The sequence below is a fragment of the Fukomys damarensis genome, unplaced genomic scaffold, assembly GCF_012274545.1.
Source record: "Fukomys damarensis isolate Sample0158 unplaced genomic scaffold, DMR_v1.0_HiC HiC_scaffold_37, whole genome shotgun sequence".
Lineage (NCBI taxonomy): Eukaryota > Metazoa > Chordata > Mammalia > Rodentia > Bathyergidae > Fukomys > Fukomys damarensis.
The window spans coordinates 30796234-30821414 of record NW_022900949.1 but is presented as its reverse complement, the minus strand read 5'-3'; the positions used below and the strand labels follow the sequence as shown (position 1 = coordinate 30821414).

The 25181-nt window shown below is 44.2% G+C and overlaps 1 protein-coding gene across 3 annotated transcripts; it reads left to right on the top strand.

Moving 5' to 3' along the window:
- The first annotated feature begins 779 nt into the window (after window positions 1–779).
- N4bp1 (NEDD4 binding protein 1) lies at window positions 780–24803 on the top strand. Of its 3 annotated transcripts, XR_004515561.1 has the most exons (8): window positions 780–2466; window positions 12932–13062; window positions 14580–14676; window positions 17725–17832; window positions 19683–19790; window positions 19900–19966; window positions 20162–20436; window positions 21967–22043. XR_004515561.1 is itself a non-coding variant. In XM_033759534.1 (7 exons), exons 1-6 carry the CDS (start codon window positions 836–838, stop codon window positions 19952–19954), a joined length of 2130 nt encoding a protein of 709 aa, XP_033615425.1. In that variant the 5' UTR covers window positions 780–835; the 3' UTR covers window positions 19955–19966; window positions 21967–22045. The 3 variants fall into 3 exon arrangements, 2 of the variants coding, with proteins under 2 accessions (XP_033615425.1, XP_033615424.1); XM_033759534.1 differs by lacking the exon at window positions 20162–20436 and having other exon boundaries at window positions 21967–22045; XM_033759533.1 differs by lacking the exons at window positions 19900–19966; window positions 20162–20436 and having other exon boundaries at window positions 21967–24803.
- Window positions 24804–25181: the final 378 nt, after the last annotated feature.

The window sequence follows — 25181 nt, the reverse complement described above, 5'->3', positions numbered from 1 at the left end:
AACGGATAATCTTACTGTCTCTGTGTGTGTGTGTGTGTGTGTGTGTACGCTTGCCCATTCTGTGTCCCTTAGCAGCCTTATAGAGAGCCCTGTTCCCTTTCTTCCCTTATTTAGACCTTCCCAAATACAGTATCTGAGAGTGACAGTTCTTTTTAGCATTCTCTGGTTTTTCATACTTAGATCTGTGTTTATTTTAAACAATCTGGTCTTTTATGAAATTATATAGGATATAGGTTGTTCCTAGCAGCTGGAAAAATGTTTGTGAAATAATCTTGTTCTTTCTAAATGACTTCAAGAGATCTGGAAATAAGGGGGACTGTGTTTTGTTATATCTGAAAATCAGAATAAATGTAGAAAAGCACAAGGCAAGGTTTGCTGTCTCATTAGACTACCTTATCTCTAGATTATGTCTTGGTAGTGATAAATAGTAGCAAGCAAAGATATTTATTCTTTAGATGAAAATAAATCCACTGTCAGGATTAATATACCGTAACTAGGGAGACACCTAACATCACATTGCAAGATACACAATTAAAATGTTATAAATATCTGCCTTTTAGATACAGATGCAAAGCTTATAATTCCTCCAAAGATAAATAGCTTAAGTCTTTTATTTTCAAACTTTTATTGAAACCAAGGCATTTCCCCAAATTATAAACATACTTAAGACATTTTGTGAAATCACCTCACTGTTTGTAAGTACATGTGTAACTTCGCTTTTGTAGTTAAGGAGCTTTTTGTAAATGGAACTAATTTCTTACCTTGTCTTTTATAGGAGTACATCAAAGGTATCTGTGAACCGGAACTGGAAGAAAGAGAGTGTTATCCTAAGGCCATGCACTGCATTTTTGTTGGGGCTCAGAGCCTGTTTCTGAAGAGCTTGATTCAGGACACTTGTGCGGACCTCTGCATCCTAGACATCGGCCTTCTGGGCATCAGAGGAAGCGCAGAGGCTGTGGTCATGGCTAGAAGCCAAATCCAGCAGTTTGTGAAGCTCTTTGAGAGCTATGAGAACCTGCCAAGCAGTCAGAAAGATTCCGAGGTGAAAAGGGAATTCAAACAGTTTGTTGAAGCTCGAGCAGACAATTACACAATGGATTTGTTGATTTTGCCCACTTCCTTGAAAAAAGAACTCTTGACTCTCACCCAAGGTGAGAAGAATCCCTTTGAAACTGGAGGTGAAGAGGTTATTGAAGTTGGAGATGCTCTGCAAACAGAGTTTGCACAGAATGCTGCTGCAGGACCAAGTATTTCTAGAGATGAAACTGTTTTGCAGGAGGATGCGAGAAATAAAGCTGGGACTCCTGTTTCTGAGCTTACAAAACAAATGGACGCTGTCTTTTCTAGTTCACCAGATGTGCTTTTTGTGCCACCAGTAAATGGTCTAAATCCTGATGAGGCCCTTTCCAAAGAGAGAGTTTGTTACAAAAGGAGATCTTCTGATTCGGAGGAAAGGCATACTAAGAAGCAGTTTTCTTTAGAAAATGTTCAAGAGGAAGAGCTTTTACACGATGGTAAGACATCAGCTGGAAATGTAATCATTGACCCCTCTGACTCTTCTGCTGATGCTGAAAACTTAAATCTCGATGTGAAAGACACTACTGAGGAGATGGAGTACAACATCCTTGTAAACTTTTTTAAAACTATGGGCTATTCCCAAGAAATTGTCGAAAAAGTCATTAGGGAGTATGGACCTTCTACTGAACCATTATTGCTCTTGGAAGAAATTGAAAAAGAAAATAAAAGGTTCCAAGAAGACAAAGAATTTTCACCCGGTACTATGTATCCAGACACCAGTAAAACCAAAAGTAAAAGTATTTGTGGCAGCATAAATGAACTTACAACAGATTCTATTCCAAAGAAAACACAGGTCTACACACAGCAAAATACAATAGGGAAGTTTTCTCAGTTACCATTCAAAGTAGAAGCTAAACCATGTACCTTAAATTGCAAAATTAGTAATTTCAGAACAGTGCCATCAGAACAGAAACATGAAATCCGGGATTCAAACCAGAGCTATGTTTGTAATGCCAACCTTGAAACTGATGGCCTTTCACCCTCTGTTGCCCCACCAAGTCCCAAAGATATCAATTTTGTTTCAAGGGGAGCTTCAAGTCACCAGCCTAGAATCCCAGTTTTTCATGAAAATGGTTTACAGCAGCAAGCAGAAACCTTGCTTCCAAATAATATGAAAGCTGTGTGTGAAAAACCTTTGGGATGTTGTGGCCCTCCTCAGCCCAAGCCAAACTGTCTGCCCCTTTCACCAACGATGCCGCTGCCTGCCTTGCCCCCATCAGTTACAGAGGCAAGGTCAGCAGGACCTTCCGATCATATTGATTCCTCAGTTACAGGGGTGCAAAGGTTTCGAGATACTCTAAAAGTACCCTACAAGCTGGAATTAAAAAATGAGCCAGGAAGAATGGATTTGAAGCACATTGTTATAGACGGGAGCAATGTTGCCATTACGTAAGTAGACTGCAGAGTTTCATTGTCACTGGTCTCACTTTCTTCTCTCAGGGGTCTCAGAAGCACGCCCATGTGAGGACTGAATCTCTCTGCTGATCTGGAGCCTGCCTGGGGAGATAGAGGTCATCTGGTTGGAAAGCAAACTTTTTGGCGCTGCATCTTCCAGAGTTGTGAACCTTGCTTTTCTGTACTGAACTTCTGTCCCTGTTGACCAGACATGGTAGAGAATCTGACCTTTTCACATCACATTGTCCAGTGATGTGCAGTGTAGAGTTTGAAGTTACAGCTTTTCAGTACTATGGGTGCTGCTGGGTTCTAAACATGGGTAGAGCTTATGACAAAAAAGATTTTTCTGTCTTTTTCTGCTGGTATGTGCTCAGTCTGAAACCAAGAGTGTGCAAAGGTAATAAGGGTGATAGATTTTTGCTCTGCTTAGTTGATGGAACAGTAGCTATTTCCTTTCTAAGGAAATTAGTCAGTTTGAGCTTTTATTGTGGGCCTGCATTCTTACTAAAAGTTTCTATTTTCTTTTAGTAGAAAGAATGGAACTGTTGTTTCTGCTTAGCCTATCTTGGAGTCCTGCTTAGGATTCTCAATTTATAGCTGAGGCGTGGGATTGGGTTTCTTCTCTTAAGGTGTGGATCAGCCTAGAGGGCAAAGTGAATGAGGATCTGCATCCCTACCCACCCCACTGCACCAGCTGTTTGATTTTGGGCCGGACCCTCCACCTCTCACTTTCATTTGCTGAAGTATCTTGCCTTTTCCACTGAATTTAAGAACATCTTTATCATGGGTTTTAAGAACTGCTAGTTTTCAGAATCAGTCGCCTGTTGTGAAAAAATTGACAAATTAAACTTGGAAGAATTAATTTAAGCAAAGACTGATTCATAGATCAGTCAGCATTCAGAACCAGAAGTCTACCTAACAGAGTAGATGGGCAGTATTTATAGACAGAAAAAGGAAGTGATACAGAAACAGCCTGATTGGTCAAGCTCAGCATTCACCTTATTTGGGCATGGTGTGGTGAGGGATTTGCTTTAGGTGATTGGCTAAGACTCAGCTGCCTCAAGAAGGTACTGTAATAATACTAGGTTACAGTTCACTACAAACAACTTCACAGCAGAGGCAGCTGCAGGGCAGATTTAATTTAGCACCACCAACCTCTGTTGGTACTGGGAACGGAACAAAGGCTTTTGGGCATGCTAGACAAGTGCTCCACCTCTGAGCTCCATACTCAGCCCTTTTTATTTTGAAATAGGTTCTCACTAAGTTACCAGGCTGGCCTTGAACTTGTGATCCTTCTGCCTCTGCAACAATTTAAGAAATAGGGTACCTGCTTGTGGTATGAGGGAGAAGTTGCCAAATATTAAAAATTCTTTTCCAAATTGTTGAATGTTTGTGTGACCTTTTCCCTAGAAAAGATTAGTTGATGACCTGAATTTTTAGAATCCTCATTGAGATTATTTATTGTATAGCCGTAAAGGTTGAGGTTGAACCCAAGGCCTTCACACTGAACTATACCCCTAGCCCTGTTGCTATTTTTTATTTTGACACAGGGTCTCACTAAGTTGCCCAAGGTGGGCTCCAATTTGGGTTCCTCCCAGAATGCTGAGATTATAGATGTGTGCCACCACACCTGAATTTATGTGTTTTTTCAGCTCTAGGGAACGAACCCAGGACTTCACACATTTTAGGCAAGCATTCTCCCACTAAGCTACATTCCCAGATCACATTGTTTTTATGGAAGTTTTAAAAACTGTATACTATTTTATCCAGAAACAGTGTAGTGTATTTGATGCTGCTGCTGCTATTGGTGTAAAGTTTCACTGCACACAGAGGAGAGTGAGGCTCAGGCCTCAGCTGCTTTCCTCAGGTATAGGGAAGTTGCTCAGCTCCTCTGGCTTCCTCTTGGGGGTGGATATGCTCCCACCCTTTGGTGTGTGTGTGTGTGTGTGTGTGTGTGTGTGTGTGTGGTCCTGGGGATTGAACTCAGGACCTTTCACTTGCAAGACAGTCACGGTGCCACTGAGCTAAATCCCTGGCTCTTCTTGATGTGTGCAGGCCACTTGTCCCGGGGCATTTGGCACACTTGGTGTAGCACTGTGGTGCAGCACTTGGCCGGTGTCCTGTGTGGCCTCACTGCTTGGCACCACTGCCTGCTCGGCATGTTGTTGGTCACTTTGTGGTCCTTTGGAGGCTAGGGCCTTTGGGAGCAGAGCCAAGGTGCTGTGGAAGAGTGAGGCAGTGTCTGGTCTGGTCCCCACCTCCCAGGACACAGCCCCTGCTTCCTGGGGCCTGCTCACCTTGCTGTCAGGCTCAGCCCTGTGGCTGTAATTTTTTTTTTTTTTAGTTCCGGTGATTGAACTTGGGTCCTTGTGCTTAGGAGGCAGGCAGCAGAACCACTGAGCTAAATTCCCAGCGCACGTAATGTGTATTTTAAAAAAGAGGAGGATTAGTTTGCCTTTTATTTCTCGAATGAACTTGGTGCTGTTTGTTGTCTATAAAGAATGAAAATGCTGGCATTTCAGACATAAGGTCTGAAGACAAGCTGTAAAAATATATAGTATACTTGTCTTTGGTTCCAAAAAATGCCTTTTATTGTCATTTCACTTTGTTTTTTGGCAGCTCTGCTGGGAAAACCCAACAGGTGGCCCACAGTGGCGTAGCATTACCTAAGTAAAGGTACACAGTGTAGTTTCAGTCAGCTATTCATCAGGGTTAAGACTTCTTGAGCTGAGTTCTAGGAAATTTAGGCCACAACTGTAACACTTATCCCCCCGCAACTCAGTATATAGCTCAAGGCTGTCCTGGAATTTGCAGTAATCCTCCTGCCTCCGCCTCCCAAGTGCTAGGATTACAGTTGTGGGCCACCCAGCCTGGTCCAGAAACTTAAAAAAAAAAAATCTTTTTATTTGTATATGTTTGTGATACATAATGAATGTATTCATCATATGGTAGTCATTCATATATACCGCATCTTACTCCTGTTCATTTCTCCGTCCCTTCCCATATAAACTTTCTATATGTAGAAAAATGCCCCACACTGATGTTCAGAAAATAAGAATGCAGATAGACATGGACTGAGCCATGATGGGATGGATACTTTATAAAGTACCTTTAAGAGTGGTGGCCAGCATCACAATGGAATTTGGTCTTGCTGACTGCCTGAGCCAAGTGTTTTGCATGTCTGGCTCCTCCCATCTGTATCGTCCCAGTCCTTGGGAAGCCAGAATATGACCATGTGTTTCCTAACACCCTCAGGTACAGTGCTTTCTCTTTTGAACACCACTGATGTGTACACTAAGGCAAACCTGCAAATTTTTGCTTATGTTTCTTGAAAACTGATTATTTGAGGGAGGATTTGAATTGTTTTGAATTCAGATGTTTCAGTTTAAAAGCAGAACTTTCATAAAAGTATGTGTTGCCTAAGAAGACACAGTTACTTAGTTGGATATAGATTGACTTGAAAATATCAGTAATTAAAATTACTGAGAGAAACTGCTGATTACTACATACCGGGTTTAATTTGGGGGTTATGGAAACATTTCAGAACTAGATATAAGTGCTGCTTGCACAGCATTGTAAATGTACTAAATGCTATTGAATTGGTCTCTTGCATATGGTTATTTTATGTGTATTTCACCCCTGCACTGAAAATTGGCCTATTTTAAAACAAATGCTTCCGTACTAAGTGTGAGTTAGACTTGGACTGTGGATTCCATGAAGAGGCTTGTCTGTCCTGTTCATGGGACCGTCTTCAATAGCCATGGACCCAGCATGGTGGGTACTCAGTAAAGACCTGTTGGTGAAGCCAGGAATGGTGGTGCACACCTGTAATCCCAGTACTCAGGAGGCTGAGGCAGGAGGATCATGTGAGTTTGAGGCCAGCCTGAGCTACAAAGTGAGACCTCCCTCAAAATCAAAACAAAATAAAACAAAAGAAAAATAAATAAAGATGGTGAATTGAAGATTTAGACATTGGGATGTTTGCTTATTTTGTTTGTTTTTTTGTTTGTTGTTGCTTTCTTTGTTTTTTGAGACAAGGTCTCACTGTGTAAGCTGGCCTTTAACTCACTGTGTAGCTGAGACTGGCCTTGAACTTGAATTGATCCTCCTGCCTCAGCTTCCTGAGCTCTGGGATGACAGGCCAGGCGTGTGCCACAGTTTTTTTTTGTTTTTTGTTTTTTGTTTTTTTTGTACCAGGGATTAAACTTGGGTCCTTGAGCCTGCGGGGCAGGCGGCAGAACCACTGAGCTAAATCCTGGGCCCAAGTTTTTGTATATTTGAGAGAGGATCTTGCTATGTAGCCTAGGCTGTCCTCAGATCCTCCTGCCTCAACCTCCCAAGTGCTCCATTACAGGTGTGCACCACAATAACCAGCTATAGATTAGGATTTTTTTTCAAATTCAAAAACTTGTTTTATTTCTTGTTATCCAAGTACCTTTGAAAAGATTATTAATCAAGTCAAGGCATGAAAAATGAGCTTTGGGCAGCCGCTGCAGGCCCTGGTCTGAGAAATGTACATATTTACATGGGCCCTTAGAAAGCAGGGGCCTAGGCTTCACACAGTGGCAGGCAAGAGACACTCAGCAACATGTACCATTTATGGAGGTTCCTGCCAGGCCCCCTGCACCCAGGCCTGGTCCAACTGGGTACAGTGAGTGACCCCACAGCATATGAGGTCTGAGGTCAGGGCTCCAGGTAGGCTGCCCTGCTCCCAGGTCTCCAAGTATTGCTATGGGGTGGGTCAAGTATTGCTATGGGGTGGGTGGGGCTTTTGGGCCCAGCAGGGGGACCCACCTGCCCAGTAGATTAGAATTTCATATTTTGGGTGGGGGGTTTCTTTGAAACAGGGTCTTGCTATATGTAGCTTAGTCTGTCCTTGAACTCACTTTGTAGTCCACGTTGGCCTCAAACAGCAATTATCCTGCCTCAGCCTCCTGAGTGCTGGGATAACAGGCATACCCACCACACCTGGCTCCAGCAGATGAGGTTTTTTGTTTTGTTTTGTTTTGTTTTGTGGTGCTGGGGATCCAACTCAGGTCCTTGCACTTGCGAGGCAGGCTCTGGAACCACTGAGCTAAATCCCCAGCCCAGATGAGGATTTTTAAAGAGACTTTTCACCACTTATTTACAAACTTCATGGTTGCCATTCTAATGATCAACTTAAAATTTAGCTGAGGGTATCATTTAATTAAATAAGTAGTTTAACTCTTGAAGTGCCTGTTGCTTGTCAGGTATTGTGCTTTATTTTTAAAAAGTAATCTTGATACCAGTCCTGAGGCAGCAGTTGCTGTAACTTGGATCAGGTGACACAGGTTGAAGGCTTTTCTGGGCATTTTTGGAGCGATCTGGGCCCTCCCTGTCTCTCCTCAGGACATCCCCGCCCTCCCTCCCAGACTTGGAGATGGGATTTTCAGGAGTGGGCATTGTTGGATGCTTCAGTGCTGGATTGCATAAGCTCTGCTGAGTAAACCTCATGTGCTTGACCCAACTAGTTGGGGAAGTAGTTAAAGGAAACTTGAGTCCTTAAGCAGTAAGTCCTGAGGGTGGTGTGAACCACACCTCAACACAGCTCAGGCTCACCCTTCCCTGGATCTGTGTGGAGCTGTCAAGTCGGTGGCTGCCCCACTTGATTTGATGTGTGCAGCTGCCTCTACCTGTGAGAAATTCCGCAGCACCTTTCCCCGGGCTGCCTGGTATGTGGATCTTCACTTGGCTTTTCCCCTTGTTGGCATGAGTGAGTCAAGCGATGAGTCATGGAAATTGTTTGCGGTGGATGGCGCCACACTGCAGTGGCGGCAGAGAAACATTTGGGCTCTGTCAGCCCGAAACTTCAGCAAAAGAGCACCTGAATCGTCTGGGTTGAAGGTTTTCTGTGCAGATGAGGTCTGCTGCTCACTTGCTGGGCTGCGTGTTTTGCCGTGTCTCATTCTAGTCTTCCTCTAGCAGGCTTCATGCCCATTTATACTAGAGAGGTTGTAGGAGGAAATCACTCTGTCCTGGGTTACTCAAAAAGGGTTTTCTGCTATTATTTCCCCACACTGCCTTGTCTAGTTCAGTGTCTGCTGTGAACCCAGGGCCTTTGCACTGAGCTACATCCCAGTGCCTCTTTTACTTACTTATTTTTAAATTTTGAGACTGTCTTTCTAAGTCACTCAGATGTCCAGGCTGGGCTCGAACTGTTGATCTCCCTGCATCAGCATCCCAGAGTGCCAGGGTTCTAGGTGTGTCACAAGTTTTTTTGTCAGCTGTCACCTGTCTCTCCTCTGCTTTAGTTGTGTCTGTGATGATGTGGAAAACACCCAGGTGGTGTAACTTGTTTCTGGTGCCAAGCAGGAGTTCAGACCTCCATTGAGAGTCTCCACCCATGGCCCCCAGGACGAAGAGCTGTGAATTCTGTCTTTGGAGCTGGGGCCCCCAAAGTAGAGTGGTATCCTTACCCACTGCATACTGTGAATATGTTCTGTCTTAGGCAGGGCAGCTATCAGTCTTGGTTTACCTGTCAGCAGGCTGCTCTGGTTTGATTGCAGAGGGGCGAGTATCAGAAATGATACACTCAATCAGAGAGAGAATTGTACTTTAAGAATTAGTTTGGAGCTGACGTTTCAGAAACTCCAGTTTCCTCTAAGGTGTGAGGGACTCAGGGCAACAGAATTCCCCTGCTCAGTGCTGGCACTGTTTGTTCAGTGACCCAGTGGAGAGGAACTGGGTGTGCTCTGTCCAGCCAGTTGCTGTTTTTTTTGTTTGTTTTTTAGTTTTGTTTTTCTTGTTTTTATTTTTTTGAGACTGGGTCTTGCTGTGTAGCTCATGCTGGCCTTGAACTCATTGTGATCCTCCTGCCTCAGGCTTCCAAGTGCTGGGATTACTGGTGTGTGCCACCACGCCTGGCCATCTATCCAGTTTTTATTATTGAAGTCAGCAGAGCTAGTCAGGAAAAGAGCAGAAGCAGGCGGTTACACATTTGTGTCTGTTGATGACATGGGGCATTTGACAAGCCTTTTTGTGGATTTCCTTCAAGGGCTTATCCTCCGCAGGATAAACATGCAATGCGCCCTTTGGCTTCCCAGGAGCCCACAGGCTGTTGTGTTTTGGATCATCATGTTGGGGCTGGTGACATTAATTATGCAATTAGAGTAATATGTGATTTATCCTTTTTTAAAGCTTAAAAAGTACCCCTCTAATCCCCTGGTAGCAGATGTCATATTATACTCTTGCCGTGTTTGGACACTTTCAGACTAATGGAGGACTCCAGAATCATTTTATCAAGAATGGGTGTGTTTACTTCTGCTGTTGTGCTGTTCCCTGAGAGACAACATAGATGTGGGCCTCTGTAAGAGGAGCTTGTAGCAGCTCTCCTGAATCTGCCGTCCCCTTGGCTGTGTGTTGTGCATCCTACTCTCAAAAATGAGGATGAGGGAGCTGGGGATTTAGCTGAGTGGATCTGCCACCTGCCTCGCAGGCGCAAGGACCCAAGTTCAATCCGCAGTACCCCCCCCCAAAAAATAAGGATGAGTATGGGGACTCAGTCAGCCGACACCCACAGGGGTAGAGTGGGCAGGGGCACTGGCAGAGCAAGAAGCTGCTGAGACCCTGTGCATCCTCCTTCCCAGTGGGAATCTGAGCCTGCTCTGTCTCTGTGAAAGTGTCTTTCCTCTTTTTCTTTTGAAAGACTTCAGGGGTTTATTTGAGGCGATGCTTTTTAAAACTCACCCCGGTGCTCCTCTCTGGCTGGTGAGTGTGGACAGCACGCACCTGTACACAGTTACGGTGACTGCATCTGTGCTGTCACTGCAGAGCTGAGTGACCACACTGACCCCTTCAGGAAAAGCTTGCTGTTCTAGCCTAGTTCTTTGTTACCGTTTCTCTCTGCTTTCTGCTTTGTTTAGTAGATCACCTGCCCTCAACCGCAGTTAGTTTGGTTTGAATTTTGCCCTCACATCCTTTCCTACAGGCTGTAAACTGGGGGATGGAGCCCTCTCTCTCTGAGCTGAGGCAGTGGCAGCCTTGGCCCTGGTGGTGGTGGTGGGGCACAGATACCATCGCGGCTACTGTACTATTTCTACTTCAGCAGCATATTCTTAATAAAATTCATGAGATTTTAAGAGGCCAGTGACCATGCAGAATTTAGAAGTAGTGTTTTCCCCAAGAGTGAACTTTTTTTTTTTTGAGACAGGGTCTCACTATGTAGTTGAGACTGATCTAGAACTCACTAGGTAGCCCAGGCTGGTCTCAAACTCACAATCCTCCTGCCTCAGCCTCCTGAGTGCTGGGATTAAAGGCATGCGCCACCATGCCAGGCAAGAGTGGATTCTTTAAGCTGAACATAGTAGTATATGCTTATAATCCCAGCACTCTGGGAGGGTTAGTCAGGAAGATTACATGTTTGACCCCAGCCTGTACAGTTTAAAGACTTAAGCAAGCTCCTGTCTCTAAATCAAAAATCAAAAAGGGCTGGGGAAGTATCTCAGTGCGAAGGCCTTGGGTTCAAGTATCACTAAAACAAAATAAAACTCTTCTGCAATAATAAATGAGTATTACTGTGAAACCTGTTGCCTTCTGCCAAAACACCGTATCCAATTAAATTGACCAAACAATATAAAAAAAACCATAAGACTATTAAAAGATACAATTCTTCCAGTTGGTCTTTTCTTGGCTTTGCAAAGTAGCAGGTTATACAGCTACATGTCAACAAAATGCAGGAATACTAAAGGAATTTTGTTCTTAAGTTTTTTTATTGTGTGGATTTACCTTCTCATGGTAAAACTTATGCTTAATTTTTTTTTCCTATTTTAATTTTATTGGTACGTGTTTGTAGTGCTTTGTGATTGCATTCATCTTGGGAATTGGCACATACAACACTTCTCATTTCCTTTTTTATTAACCCTTGCCTCTTTCCCCATCCCTGCACCTCTTGGCCCCTTCTTCTAGATGTATTTTTATATGTGTATACTATATATTTTTTAATATGTTTGTAGTACATGATGATCATCACATTCCTTGTAGGGACTAGGTGTATGACAGCACTTTACAATCCCTCCCTTTTTATATTAATCTCCTTTCCCTCCCCCCTAGATCAGTCTTGCCATTTCCTGCTCTCTCTTGTATTTTTTTGTTTGTTTATTTGTTTTGTTTGTTTTTTGAGACCGGGTCTCACTATGTCGTTGAGACTGACCTGGAACTCACTGTGTAGCCCAGGCTGGTGTTGAACTCACAGCAATCCTCCTGCCTCAGCCTCCTGAGTGCTGGGATTAAGACACGCACCACCATGCCCCAATAAAGTTTTTTTGTTTTGTTTTTTTTGAGACCGGGTCTCACTATGTCGTTGAGACTGACCTGGAACTCACTGTGTAGCCCAGGCTGGTGTTGAACTCACAGCAATCCTCCTGCCTCAGCCTCCTGAGTGCTGGGATTAAGACACGCACCACCATGCCCCAATAAAGTTTTTTTGTTTGTTTTGTTTTTGGTACTGGGGATCGAACTCAGGTCTTTGCACTTGTGAGGCAGGCGGTGGAACCACTGAGCTAAACCCTGGACCCTTTACTCCGTTCTTTATTTTGAACTTTATTTATATAATAGGCTTCTCATAGAAGAGAAGCCATGTGATATTTGAGCTTGTATGTCCAATTTGTTACACTTAACATGATGGTCTGAAGGTACATCCATTTTCCTACAAATGGCTCACATTTGTCCTTCTTTATGACAGAGTAATACTCTGTATAAATACAACATTTCCTTTGTCCATTCATCTGTTGATGGGCATTTAGGCTGTTCCCAAGATTTAACTATTATGGGGTGTGCTGCTATAAACATGGGTGTGCATGTAACACTATAATAGTGTGTCTTTAACTCTGCCAGGAAGATACCTGATAGAAAAATAGCTGGATCAAATGGGATTTCTACTGATTTCCATAGTGGTTGTACCAGTTTACACTCCCACCAATGAGCAAGGGTTCCCTCCCCACCCTCTTCCCCCACCCGGTGCAGCTTCCCTAGCATTTGTTTTTAGTTGATTTTTTGATGATAGCTGTTCTTTCTAGAGTGAGCTAGAATCTCAGCATTGTTTTAATTTGTATCTCAAATGACCAGTGTTGCTGAACATTTTTTCATGTATTTATTGGCTGTTTATTCTTCTTCATCTGAGAAGTATCTGTTCATTTCAGATGCCCATTTTTGGATTGGGTCTTTATTGAGGGGGGTGCCTCATTTTTTGCCCTTTTTTTTTTTTACCAGGATTGAACTCAGGGCCTTTCACTTGAGAGGCAGGTGGCAGAACCACTGAGCTAAATCCCAGCACTGGTCTCGTATTTTTTAGTAGATATTAGTCCTTTGCCTGATGAGTAGCTGTCAAAATTTTTGTTTTCCCATTCTGTGGGTTATCTTTTCACTCTGTTGGTGTTTTCCTTTGAAACTTAAACTCTAAACGTGCTTTAAACTGAAATAAATTTTACTTCTTTTTTTCTAGCCATGGCCTGAAAAAGTTCTTTTCTTGTCGTGGAATTGCAATTGCAGTTGAGTATTTTTGGAAGCTTGGCAACAGAAACATCACTGTATTTGTCCCTCAGTGGAGAACAAGACGTGACCCCAATGTCACAGGTGAGCCCAACTGCTTGCTCCAGATGTTTCATAATTAGCTTATAATTGCAAGACGTGGTGCTTGGAATAGAGGCCTGTAGCGTGGTCAGCAGTGTTGATAATGGAATGGTTAATCTGTTCGACTTCTGTAGAATCAACTGAAGAGGGTATCACCATACCAGAAATGGGGGAAGACTGGAAAGTTAGATAGGTGACAGTTGTTGGAAAGTTGTGTTAGAATTTATTAGACGTCACAAATGTTTTTTTTTTTACTTTCTGCAAATTAAAGTATTGCCTTCCTTCAGGCTGGGTTTCTGCTGTTGAAGTAGTGTTTTTGAAAGTTCACATGTTAAGTTTGGCCCCTTCATACGTACTGTCTTTTCAGGAGCCTAATTAATAGCATAAACTATTTCTGTTGGTCATAGAGAGCTTCGTGGCTGACCTGCAGGCCACACACAAAAGATGTGAACTTACCATCCATCCCAAAATGGTCCAGACACACTTAGGCTGAGTTTGTCACAAGTCCTGTAGGAAGACAGGTAGAGGTTGTGTGGGCAACTCACACCTCAGCACCCAGAGAGAAAAGGTAGATGGGTAGGAGTCAAACTCAGTCACTACCAAGGTTCCCAAAGTCCTGCCAGCTCCTTCATTTTGGTGAACGTATTTGTATGAGAAGTGGAGCAGATCTGCTCATTTCCTTAGCCGATTTTGCAGCTGGATCCCTGCATGAGTCAGGTTATGCTATATACTGTGTGGTTCTGGGAGTCAACATCTACAAACGTTTCAGTTTGGGCCAGTATTGCTGCCGCTGTAGGGAAGGTAATAAGTTGCTCTTGCTAGTTACTGGGTTTCTGAAATGTGCCTGTGACCCTCCATGCCCCGTGTTACCATCACCCCTGAAAAAATAGTAAAGATTTTTACAAACAAGTAGGAAAATTTTCGGGCTGGCAGCTGGAGGGAGACAGTGACAGACTTCTGGGCTGCGAGCACATGGCCTCTCTTGGGACTGGTAGAGTGGCTTTCCCTTGCACTGCATCTTGGGTGCTCTTTCCTGTCCCACTCCTGCCCTTTCTTCTGCACAACTCTTGTCCCCCTCTCTTTGTCCTCTACTGCTTGTTGTGTGGCTTTGGAAAAGTTCTTGATGGCAGGATTCGTTAAACATAGGCTTTAAGAAGCAATTGAGCTCAGCCATTTCTGTTAAAAAAGATTGCCAGTGTAAAGCCAGGCATGGTGTCACATGCCTGTAATCACTGCACCTGCGAGGCTGAAGCAGGATTATCACTGTGAGTTTTAGACCAGTCTGGGCTACATAGCATGACCCTATCTCAAAACAAGACAGAAGTCAATTCATACGTTGCATTTGCTTTAGTATAGGTCTTACTGGATTTTCCCCTTTCCGTTGAGTTAGTAAAATTGAGTCAGTAGAACACAGGTTTATAGCTCCCCAAGGCAGACATTCAGATGTACTTTCATTTATTTACACATCTTTGCAGAGAGCCTTTTTCTGAATATGTGTGTTCAACTTCTTCCATGAACAGAACAGCACTTCCTAACCCAGCTCCAGGAACTTGGAATACTATCTCTAACTCCTGCCCGGATGGTCTTTGGAGAAAGAATTGCCTCTCATGATGACAGGTATGAAAGGTTTTCCTTTTTAAAGTTGGGGTAGGTGGGGAGGGGTCCTTCCCCCGGGAAGTACAGGCTCTCAAAGGGTTCACCAAACTCAGGGCTTGAGGGATTTCACAATTTCCTATCGTTAAGGTTATGTGCTTGACAGTCTTTGCTGTGTGGCCTTAGGAACATCACAAAAGAAGCTATGACGTAGAGGGTTTTTTTTAATAAAGTGTATCTGAGATAGGTATTTAGTTGTACCCTTTTTGAGGCATGCTGAAAGTTGTGCTTGTCTTGCCTTCACTTGGAGCCTAGGAGTAGCTTTCATCTGGGTCCACTGGTGCACACCTGCCATCCCGGCTGTTTGGGAGGCTGAGCCCCAGAATGTGACAACAGTCAAGGCAAAAATTCTTTTTAGCACAAAGCCAAAGAAGAACAAAGGAAGAGCCGGAAAGAAAGTGGCTTTCGGTATCATCTCCCTGCCCCTGGTCTCTTGCAGCCAGGATGCCTGGGCCGTGGGATTTTCTCCACACGGGAGAGGCTGTCTCTGCTGACCCTCTGAGAGAAGGAAGTTAGAGTTCTTCCACTTGATCACTCAGCAGGTGCTGGTGCATCTGAGACATTAAAATTTAGTCCACATTTTGTAAATTTCTTTAAAAACTTTCCTGAGCATTAACCAAGCTCTTAGGTTCTGATACCGTTCTGCTATACCTCCTTCTCCAGAGGTGTGCCTAGGAGAGAAAGGACACAGATAAGTAATGCAGGGAGTTCACTGTGGTGCACTTCAACACCTAGCTCCTTCCCCATCCTGGTACATTTTCAGACAGTGTCTTACTGTTGCCTATGCTGGCCTCAAATTTGTGATCCTCCTGTCTCAGCCTCCCAAGTAGCTAGGATTACAGGCATGTGCCATCACACCCAGTAAGAATCTTCCAACTTAACCAGTGGCACTTAGTTCTTAAAATGCTCCTCTCATGTGAAATAAGTAATAGCCAGTGGAGAACGTGTTGGGAAACTAAGAGGCAGGTGCTTATTCTTTCCTCTCCTGCATCTTCCCCAGACCTGTTGAAGGTAGTATTAGCTTGTGACCCAAGCTAGTGAGTGGTCAGTTGGTATGAAAAGAGCCATGCCAGGAGAAGGTGACTTGGGACCATCGCAGACATTTGCTTACTATGTGGGCCCTCTCACCGACAGCCTGTTGGGTCACTTTCGCCTTGTTGGGACAAAATCCCTGTCTTAAAGGAAGAGAGGTTTATTTTGGCTCAGTTTCAAGCCATTCAATCCTCATGCAGGGCAGAGGGCGATGGGGGAGTTAAAGGTGCACAGCCAGGAGGCGGAGAGAGCAGGGCAGGAGCACAGCTTCCAGGTCCTGCGGTGACCCCCCTGGCTGGGCCTCACTGACTCACATTTGGGTGCTGCACTCATGAATGGACGCATCCGCAGATGAGCATCTTGCCCAGCGATCCAGTCCCTTTCCACACACTGTACGTCTCGGGGGAAGTTGTGGATCTGACCCTTGGCATGGCCTTTTGCCTGATTAGGTGGGATGGGGAGGATCGGGTGATGTGGAGGAGAGGCGTGTCAGGAGCCAGAGGACAGCATGTGGGGCAGGGACGGGTGGGGAGAAGGCGGTGTCCTTGCTAATGTAGGGCCAAGGGCAGGGCCCTGGGGTGTCCACACGGAAAGGCAGCGTGGGCACTGGGCTTGAATAACCTTCAAGTCTTCTGACACTCCAGCTTCATCCTCGGGCCGCAGGATTCAGACAGGTACAAATACACAGTTAAGGTTTTGATCCCCATGGTTTTTGCTTGGCTTTGTGAGTCTTGGAGGACAGTTTATAGTACACGCGTGGACTTGGAAGCCTTAGTACCTGAGTGTCATCACCACTTCACGCATTCTCATTACAGATAATTTGTAAATAAAATGCTTCTAACAACTAAATCATGTTTATTTTCCAAGGTTTCCTAAGACTTCTGAAACTAATAAAACTTGGGGTTTTGTCTTTGTTTTGTTTTGTTTTTGGTTTGTTGTTTGTTTAATTTTTTGAGACAGGATCTTACTATGTGGGTCAGGCTGGACTTGAACTCAGTATGTAGCCTAGGCTGATCTTGAACTTGCTGTGATCTTCCTGCCTCAGCCTCCCAAGTGCTGGGATTACAGGCTTGCACCACCACACCTGCAGAATTTTATTTTTTGTTTTGTTTTTTAATGTCCTTTCAGAACTCATTGCTACTATGGGCAGTTGTTTGCATATTCATGATTTGGTTTGTGTCTTCATTGTGTCTTTGTCTGCATTGCCTCAGACATATGAAGTCATCTTAATTTAAGAGATAAAATCTACACTATCCTCACAAATCTCATATTAGGACAGTGTGAGCTGGAATAATCTTTGGCAGTTAAACAGAACACTTCCTTATTGTTTCTTTTTCATCTCCATGTGCCCTTTCATGACTTGCTTTTGAGTAAATCTACCATTCAGGCTGAACAGAATACCGAATGACAGTTCTTGTCATGTCTTCTTAAATGAAAGCAGAAAATGTGTGAAAATTGCAAGGCTGGCTGTGCCAAGCAGCTAATCTAGAACCAAAATCCTGTAGCCTAGCAACAGGAAACTGAGTGGCAGTTTCACTAGCTGGCCTCCTGATTCATGTGCTGCTCCAGGCCTCATGCATTCTTATCACTGGTTATCGGTCATGTAACTTTTCCAGAAACATGTAAACATTATAATTGAAGTCATTTTGAAAATTAAATTGTATGAAAAACTTGTTTATAGACCCTAATTTCATAAATATTCATTATTTCCAGTTGTTCTTCAGTTGACAGGGACTTAACTTTTCTACTGTCCAAGTTGGGTTAAATTCTTTGGTGATTTTCCTAAGTAGAGGATGTCCTTTTTTTTTTCTTATAACACAGGTTCTCAAAGCCAGGGATGTCTATTTGCTCATTTTTTAAAAATTAACTTTTAATAATATGTTTAATATAACGGAATATATAAAAGTATTACTTCCTGAACATTATCAATGCAACAGTTATTAATGTATTTGCCCATTTTAAACTCTTCTATTACTATAGGTTTCTGCTACATTTAGCGGACAAAACTGGTGGCATAATTGTAACAAATGATAACTTCAGAGAATTTGTGACTGAGTCAGTTTCTTGGCGAGAAATTATTACAAAAAGGTAATATTTTCTTACTTGTCTTTAGTTAGAAAGCTTTTGTTACTGTTTGTTTTGTGCTTTGCCTGTCCCTTGTACCCTGGGCCCTGCGAAGGGCGATGCTGTCCCCAGGCCACCCATGGCTGGCCCTGCTAGGAGCCTCTGTGTGAACCCTGCACAGGGAGTCCATGGGTGACCTGCTGTGTGTGCCATGCATGTCTTCCAAGAGACCAGTGGCAGACAGCGGCGTAGCTCTGCACATGAGTGGCCTCCCAGCATGGCCTGCCATGTTGTGCAAGATGTCTGCAGACCACCTGCCTCCCTACTTTCTCAGCTGTGAAGTGAAAGGTTGGACTGTGATAGCTGAGATTTCACTTCTGAAGTACATGATTCTGGCAAGAAGATAGAACTGAAAGCATTGTGCTGGTTGGATTCCACTTCCTAGGGGATAGGAGAGATCTTTTCTGCCTTTAGTATCTAATGTTTGTCATGAGCCTTTAATAGTATAGCATAATCTGTACTGCAAACGTGAATTTGCTGTGCTACATTGTTTTTCATGCATGGTGACACTGAACACATCCGACTGCTGGAAACTGCCCTTACATCAGTGAGCACTGGCTCGTAGGACTTCTTGTTAACAAGAGTCACCTGACCAGTTATGCAAAATGGAAAAGCAGGAGTCAATTTTAGTGCCAGGCATAAGTCATTTGTGGCCCCAGTTTTAAAACGAAATGAAAACACATAAGCCAAATACAGCTAGATTTAAAACTAGCTAGATGTAAACTAGCATGATGAGACATGAGGTTTCAGTTGCTCCTTGTCTGGTTTTTAAATTTTGCTAAATCTAAATCATTAGATGGTTTTCAAAAAGCTTTGCTGTAACTGCCCAGATGAGGGTTAATTGGTACAGGGTTTTGACCCATATGCAGTTAGAAAGCTTTGGGTTAAAAAAAAAGGGGGGGGGGAAGCTGTGGGTGGTGCCTGAGCCAAGAGTTGGTCTTTGACTTTGGGCACAGTTGATGAACAATTTCTCACCACATATTCCCGCTGGGCTCTCTGTCAGTGTTCATTGGGCACTCGTCTGCGCTCCTGTGGAGGCTTCAGATGTAGTGAGAAGCAGACTAATCCATTCATCTACAATTCGCATAAGTAAAACGGAAACCAAGATTGGACAACAAACACAAGCACTAGGGCTCCCCACCCCCCAGTGCTGGGGATTGAACCCGGGGTTTCACATATGCTAAGGCATGAGCTCTGCTACTGTACCCCAGCCCTACCCCATATTAGATAACTAATGCTTTACTGGTCAGATTTTTCTCTCTTTCATATATCATATTGTTTTTTATTTTATATATTTAATTTTTTTGGTTTTTTTGAGACAGGGTCTCACTATATAGTCCAGGCTGGACTCCAACTCGTGATCCTTTTGCCTCAGCCTCCCAATTGCTGGGATTATAGGCATGCACCACCATGCCCTTGTTTTCCCTTTTTAAAAGGTTATTTGCAGTAGGTTTGCCTATGGACAATGAAAGAAATAAGCTTTCATATATAACCCATTATATTGTAAGCAGAAAGTCTTTAAATCTTGCTTGCCGTAGTTGTATTAGAAATAGCTGCTTCCCAAGCCTAGCAGGGGAAAAAATCAGGTCTGATAAAAAATGTGGGGACAGCTGCTAAAAGTTTCTTGGACTAATTCTTTTGTGTTCAAAACAGAAATTAAAATGACTTTTCCCCCCCTTAAGGCAATTAAGCGGCCTTAGAATTTATAGGCTGACCATGGCTTTGAAATTGGGTGACTGCTTTGAGCTACATGTTGGTTCCTGCAGCCTTGAAGAGTTGGGTGTCTTCAGCTTTGTAATATTTCTGTGTTGTAGATTGCTTCAGTACACGTTTGTGGGGGACATATTTATGGTTCCTGATGACCCTCTGGGAAGAAGTGGACCTCGATTAGAAGAATTTCTTCAGAAGGAGGTCTCTCTCAGGTATTTCTTCAGATTACCTTGTATCTAAGTTTTATTTCAGTCTAATATTTTGTGTTGTGTACAAGTGTTACCTCTGCAAATTAAAAAGGCATTTTAATTTTTTTTAAAGCCTTAGATTTAGTGAGAGTATGGCATATATGGAAGCCAATCAAGCAAGCAACTGAAAAGACCAAATAGTGAGTTTTTATCCTTTTTGTTTTAATCCTAGGAAGAGGAAGGGACCTAAACTTGCTTTGAGCCCAAGAATTTTTGAGCTGGTGGTCATTTTCCTCGTGAATGCTGTTTAGGTTTGGTTTGTGTGGGTGTGTCTTCATTCACTATGTCGTTTGTTTTATGTATGTTGTGCTTACATTAATTTATTTCCTATTCAGGAATCACTGCCTGGAGTTCTGACAGCTACTTTCTACCATCACTGAATGAAGAAGCCAGTATTACCTATTTTTCTGAAATTTATTTGATATTTTAGGACCTAAATCTAAACTTTAGGTTTTGTTTGTTGAAGTTTAGGTTATTTTGAGGGTTTTTTTTGTTTGTTTTTTGGCCTTTTTGATACAGGGTCTCTCTAGCCCAGGCTGGGCATGAACTTGCTATCCTCCTGCCTCAGCTTCCCAAGTGCTGGAAATACAGGTGTTAACCATCACACTGGGTGAGCTTTGTTGTCTATTTTTTTGGTACTAGTGATTGAACACAGAGCTACATCCTCACCCTTTTTTTTATTTTGAGACAGGGTCTTGCTAAATTGCCCAGCCTGGGCTTGAATTTGAAATCCTCCTATCTCAGTCTCTCAGAATGCTGGAATTAGAGGCATGTGCCACCACACCTGGGAGGTTTGTTGGTTTTTTTAAAGGAAAACAGTGATTGTCCAGTGCTAGTAGTTACTTTTGTTTTCAGAATTCTCTGGTAACAAGCGTGAATCATCTTTCTATGTGCCTTGCTGGCAGATCATAAAACCTGTTGTGACAGCTGTAATCTAGTTCTGTGTGTCTCCCAACAGTATTTGCATGGGGTGTTCTGGGGGTCTAGGAAGAGAAAAACATGTTGCTTTGCTAGGTTGTATTTTATTTTGTTTTGTTTTGGTGGTTTTTGTGTTTTTGGTGTGCTGGCTGTGGATCAATACACCCAGGGCCTCACACGTGCTAGGTGAGTGTTTTACCTCTGAGCTGCAGCCCACCCCTTTCCTGGCATTTAAGTCAGTGGAACATTGTAACTGCTCTTTGCCCTTGGCATCTCAGTCCGATTTTCTTCCCTTCCTTCCCTTCCTTCCCTTCCTTCCCTTCCTTTTCCACACAGAGGTCTTCTACAGAGACCACATAATTTGAGTTCTCTGATCTGAGGAATCATTTCTCTTGGAGCTTTTCAGTTTTAGTGCAAGGATCAGTACTTAATTTCCTGCCATACTCTTAGAATGTCGGTCCATTCCATTTTTCCTTAACTAGAACATCTTCCATTGGGCTCTTGGCCCCAGGATGATCCTGCCCCACCTACCCCTTTCCTCTCGCCTCATGGCTCTTTAGAGGTGTTTGCTGATTAGGAAACTGGCACTCACTTCCTCCACAGAGAGACTACACTTAAGTTACTCAGGCTTTTGAAGTTGAGAAAGTGGCTCATTTAGCTCCATTTCTCAGCTGCATGCCAGAGTCATTGGGAATTTTAAAAAACAGTTGCCTTTGCTGTGCACAGATCTGTACACACCTGTGTTCATACAAGCTATGTGTACCAGTGTCTCACCCATACTTGCTAGGGTGTGGGAATCCATAGGTCTGTGAGGGCTGCCTCTCTGCCCAGAGCATGGGTGGATCCCTTTCCTAATTCCCTTCAGCTAGACCATACCTGAAATGAGAATCTCCAGGAGAGTAGGACACTGTGGTTGGTGTATTTTAAAATATCCTTGTGTCCCTGGGTTGGCACCAAAATAGGTGGAGAGGTGTAGTTTGAGACCAAGGGTAAGATCAGCTTGTACAGAGCGTGGTTCCTACTCTGCCAGGCCAGAGGTGCTGTCTCTGGCCTCTTAGAGGTGCCTCTGTAGGAACCTGTGTCCTCGCCACATAGCAGTCTGGCCTCTTGGTTTGGAAGCCAGGGAGCAGCAGCCTCTGGAGCCTCAGAGCCAGCAGCACATGCTTTAAAAGGGTCTCTGCTTATCTCACACCCAACTCACCAAAACTTACTTCATCCACAGAGATATGCAGCCCCTGCTCGGTGCCCTGCCAAATGTGGGCATGTTTGACTCTGGCTTCAGGGTCCCTGGCGCCCAGCCGGCCAGCACCAGCCATCAGCCTCCAGCCCGGACCCAAGGAGCGCCCCCGGGCCATTGGATCCCTCAGCAGCCCCACTTCTCGCTCCTGCCCCTGCCTGCACAGAGGTCTCCCTCCGAAACCAGTGAGCTCAGGGAGGCCCTGTTGAAGATCTTCCCTGACTCCGAGCAGAGGCTGAAAATTGACCAGATCCTGGTGGCCCATCCATACATGAAAGACCTGAATGCGCTCTCTGCCATGGTGTTGGATTGAGGCTGCTGAGCTCAAGCCAATTTATCACAGAGCTGAGGGCTGTATACATGGGAAGTTCCTGATAGGAAGAAATTTCCCTGTGTAGACATCCTTTTATAGAGGAAAGAAAGGTGTGTATAAAACAAACAAAAACACCTGGATTTTGAAAACCAGCTTTTTTCTATATATAAATTATGCTGCTATTACAGATTTAACATTTTCTGTAAGAGAATAGTATACACTTTCTGCCTGTTCAAAACTGTTTAATAGCAGTTACTCTTTAGTGTATTTACATTTTTATGTTTTTTAAAACTATTTTCCTTAAAGTGGATATTGACAAATGGATAAGGTTAGCCTTTCTAAATAAAAGAGTTGCTTTCTTAAGGAAAGCAGTAGCTCTTTAAAGTATATTTTCTTGAGGTGAATATGTCCTGTCCACTGACATGAAGTGTGCTCCCCTGCCCACCTCCCCTGGATTGGGGTTGGTTTGCTCCTGTGGGATCTTTTGTTGGAGCCATTTATGAGAGTGGACAAGTGGTGCCACTAGGTGGCACTTTGTGCCTAGCCATTGTTAATGACCAGGGCCAAGTTAGACTATCAGGGCTAAAAGTCTCCCGGCTCATGTAGTCCCTCTCCTTCCCCTTCCATCCCACAAGAGAGGAGCTGAGGCCCGGTGTGCCTGGGGCTGCAGCGTGGGCAGCCAGGTAGGGCCGAACTCCTTGCCCTGTGCTCCTCACCGGTTGGGGCCTCCACACACCTGACTAAAAGTCCCGTCTTTGCCTCAGAAGACTGGAGTATGGTGTGAAGAGTTTAGTATAAATCCCCGTCCGTGGGGAAATGCCTCAAGGTAGAGTTTGTACAGCTTTGCCAAAAAACTTTTCTATTCTCAAGACGACCCAAGCCAATAAATAGCATTAGCAGCTTCCATGGGGGCCCCAGTGCCCTCTATTTATTTTCTGGTGTTTCGTCCCATCAGTGTTGTAAGCAATTCTTCTCGAGTCTTTCGCACAACTGATTCTATTAGTGGTGTCTGTTTTCAGTGTTGCTTCAGTTGTGTCAGTGAGGTTCTTTCCTGGTGATTCCTGACGTGTACTCGCACCTGGGCCTTCAAAGGGCTTTGTACTCTATACCTGTGGTCTCCCAAGGCTGCTCACAGTGGTCTCGTGCCTGCCCTGTGGATCCTGTCTCTCCTGGCCCCAAGGAGTAGCGGATAAAGATTTGGTGCTGGTTGTCCTTTGTGGTGTAGGGCCTAGGTGGCATTCCAGAGTGCTCCCAGGGCATGTCCTGTTGGTTCTGTTTGACCCCCGCATCCCCAAGAAGATGAATCAGAGCCCTGTGTGTGGCCAGACTTGTGTTTCACTCATGTACATCCAGGTGCCTGGGTGTGCATCCTAAAGCGGAAGTAGTTATCCGCTGTTGTTTCTAGCCAGGCTGCCAGGGTGGCTGGCTATAGAAGTCAGGACAGAGATTGGAGGCCAGGGGTGACTTGAGTCACAGCCTCTGTCTTAGGATATATCTGACCTCCTGGCTTAGGGCTCAGCCCAGGAGACAGACCCACCAGGTTGTCCAGGTTGGACCTCCTCCAGTGCCTGCTGGAGCCATGAGGAAGAGGGCTCACAGGTCTTCTAGGCTCAGAAGCAGTTTGAACTTGACCTAAGTTCTTTTAACTTTGTGTTCTTAGTATTGTTCTGAGTTCTGAGATCTGTCTGTTGCCTCCCCCTTCTTGGACATGGGAGAGAAGAAGGGTAAGTAGGAAGAGCACAGAGAAACATTAATTACTTTATAAATTACATGTGAAGCATAATTCACAGTTCTTTCTGGAAATCATATTTACTTTAATATTTAGAAACCCAGTTGTCAAACCATTGAAGACAACTCAACCTATTCTCAGCCATGCTGCTACTGGTGGGCATTGGAGATAGTCCCACGTCCATCCCGCATTCCCCTGGCTGTGTAGCCCCTGCCTCCTGCCGCCTCCGTGCAGTGTGACTGCCTTCTGTGTGTCATGGTGTTTGTGTGAGGGGCTTTGTGGGTGGATGGCATCCTTGTCCCAAGGCCCCAGGCTGCCATCTCTGGGAGTGAAAAGGACCTGTTTGGTCTGTCAGGGAGTCCCTGTTAGAGACCCAGTAGACTGGCAGCCAGGAGAGCAGAGCAGCGGGCATCACAAACCTCCGGCGATGGTTAGCATGGTCAGGCAGCCTCACTGTGTCTCCAGGGATGGAGTCAGATACATGGGCTTGGCTGTGTACACGGAGACCCAGACTCTGCACGCTGCCCTCAGCCCTTCCTTCCACACAGGCTTCTTGGAGACCCCAGCTGCCTGTCTCCACCTCTCATCAGTGCTTCCGGTCCCTCTTCCAGGATGCCTGAATCCCTCTCCTTACATCTCCTACTTGTAATTTATTTATTTATCAGTAACCGTTCACCTCCATTTCTGCATGATCTACCTCTCCATTACCCCATACTTATTTCTGTTTTTTTTTAATTTTTGTTTTTTAACAGTACTGGGGGTTGAACCTAGGGCCTAACACACTGAGTTACATTCCCAACCCTTTAAAAAAAATTTTTTTTTTTTTTTTTTTTTTTTTTTTTGGTACCAGGGATCAAACTTGGGTCCTTGTGTTTTCGAGGCAGGTGCCAAAACCACTGAGCTAAATCCCTGGCCCTAAAATTTTTAAAAAGTTATTTTTTTTTGGTACCGGGGATTGAACTCCATCCTTGTACTTGTGAGGCAGGCGGTGGCACCACTGAGCTAAATCCCCACCCCCTAAATATCATTTTGACACAAATTCTCCCTAAGTCACTAAGTTACCCAAGCTTGGCTTAAATGTGAGATCCTCCTGCTTCTTTCTCCCAGAGTGCTGGGATTACAGTTATGTCTAGGAAAAGTCACCGGGGATTACCTGAT

What these genes read in the sequence shown, in the direction of transcription:
- N4bp1 (XM_033759533.1), top strand. Translation starts at nt 836, where the DNA reads ATGCACTGCATTTTTGTTGGGGCTCAGAGCCTGTTTCTGAAGAGCTTG. An exon ending in ACGTGACCCCAATGTCACAG is followed by an intron (nt 13,063 to 14,579) that starts GTGAGCCCAACT and finishes TTCCATGAACAG; the next exon opens with AACAGCACTTCCTAACCCAG. An exon ending in ATTGCCTCTCATGATGACAG is followed by an intron (nt 14,677 to 17,724) that starts GTATGAAAGGTT and finishes CTATTACTATAG; the next exon opens with GTTTCTGCTACATTTAGCGG.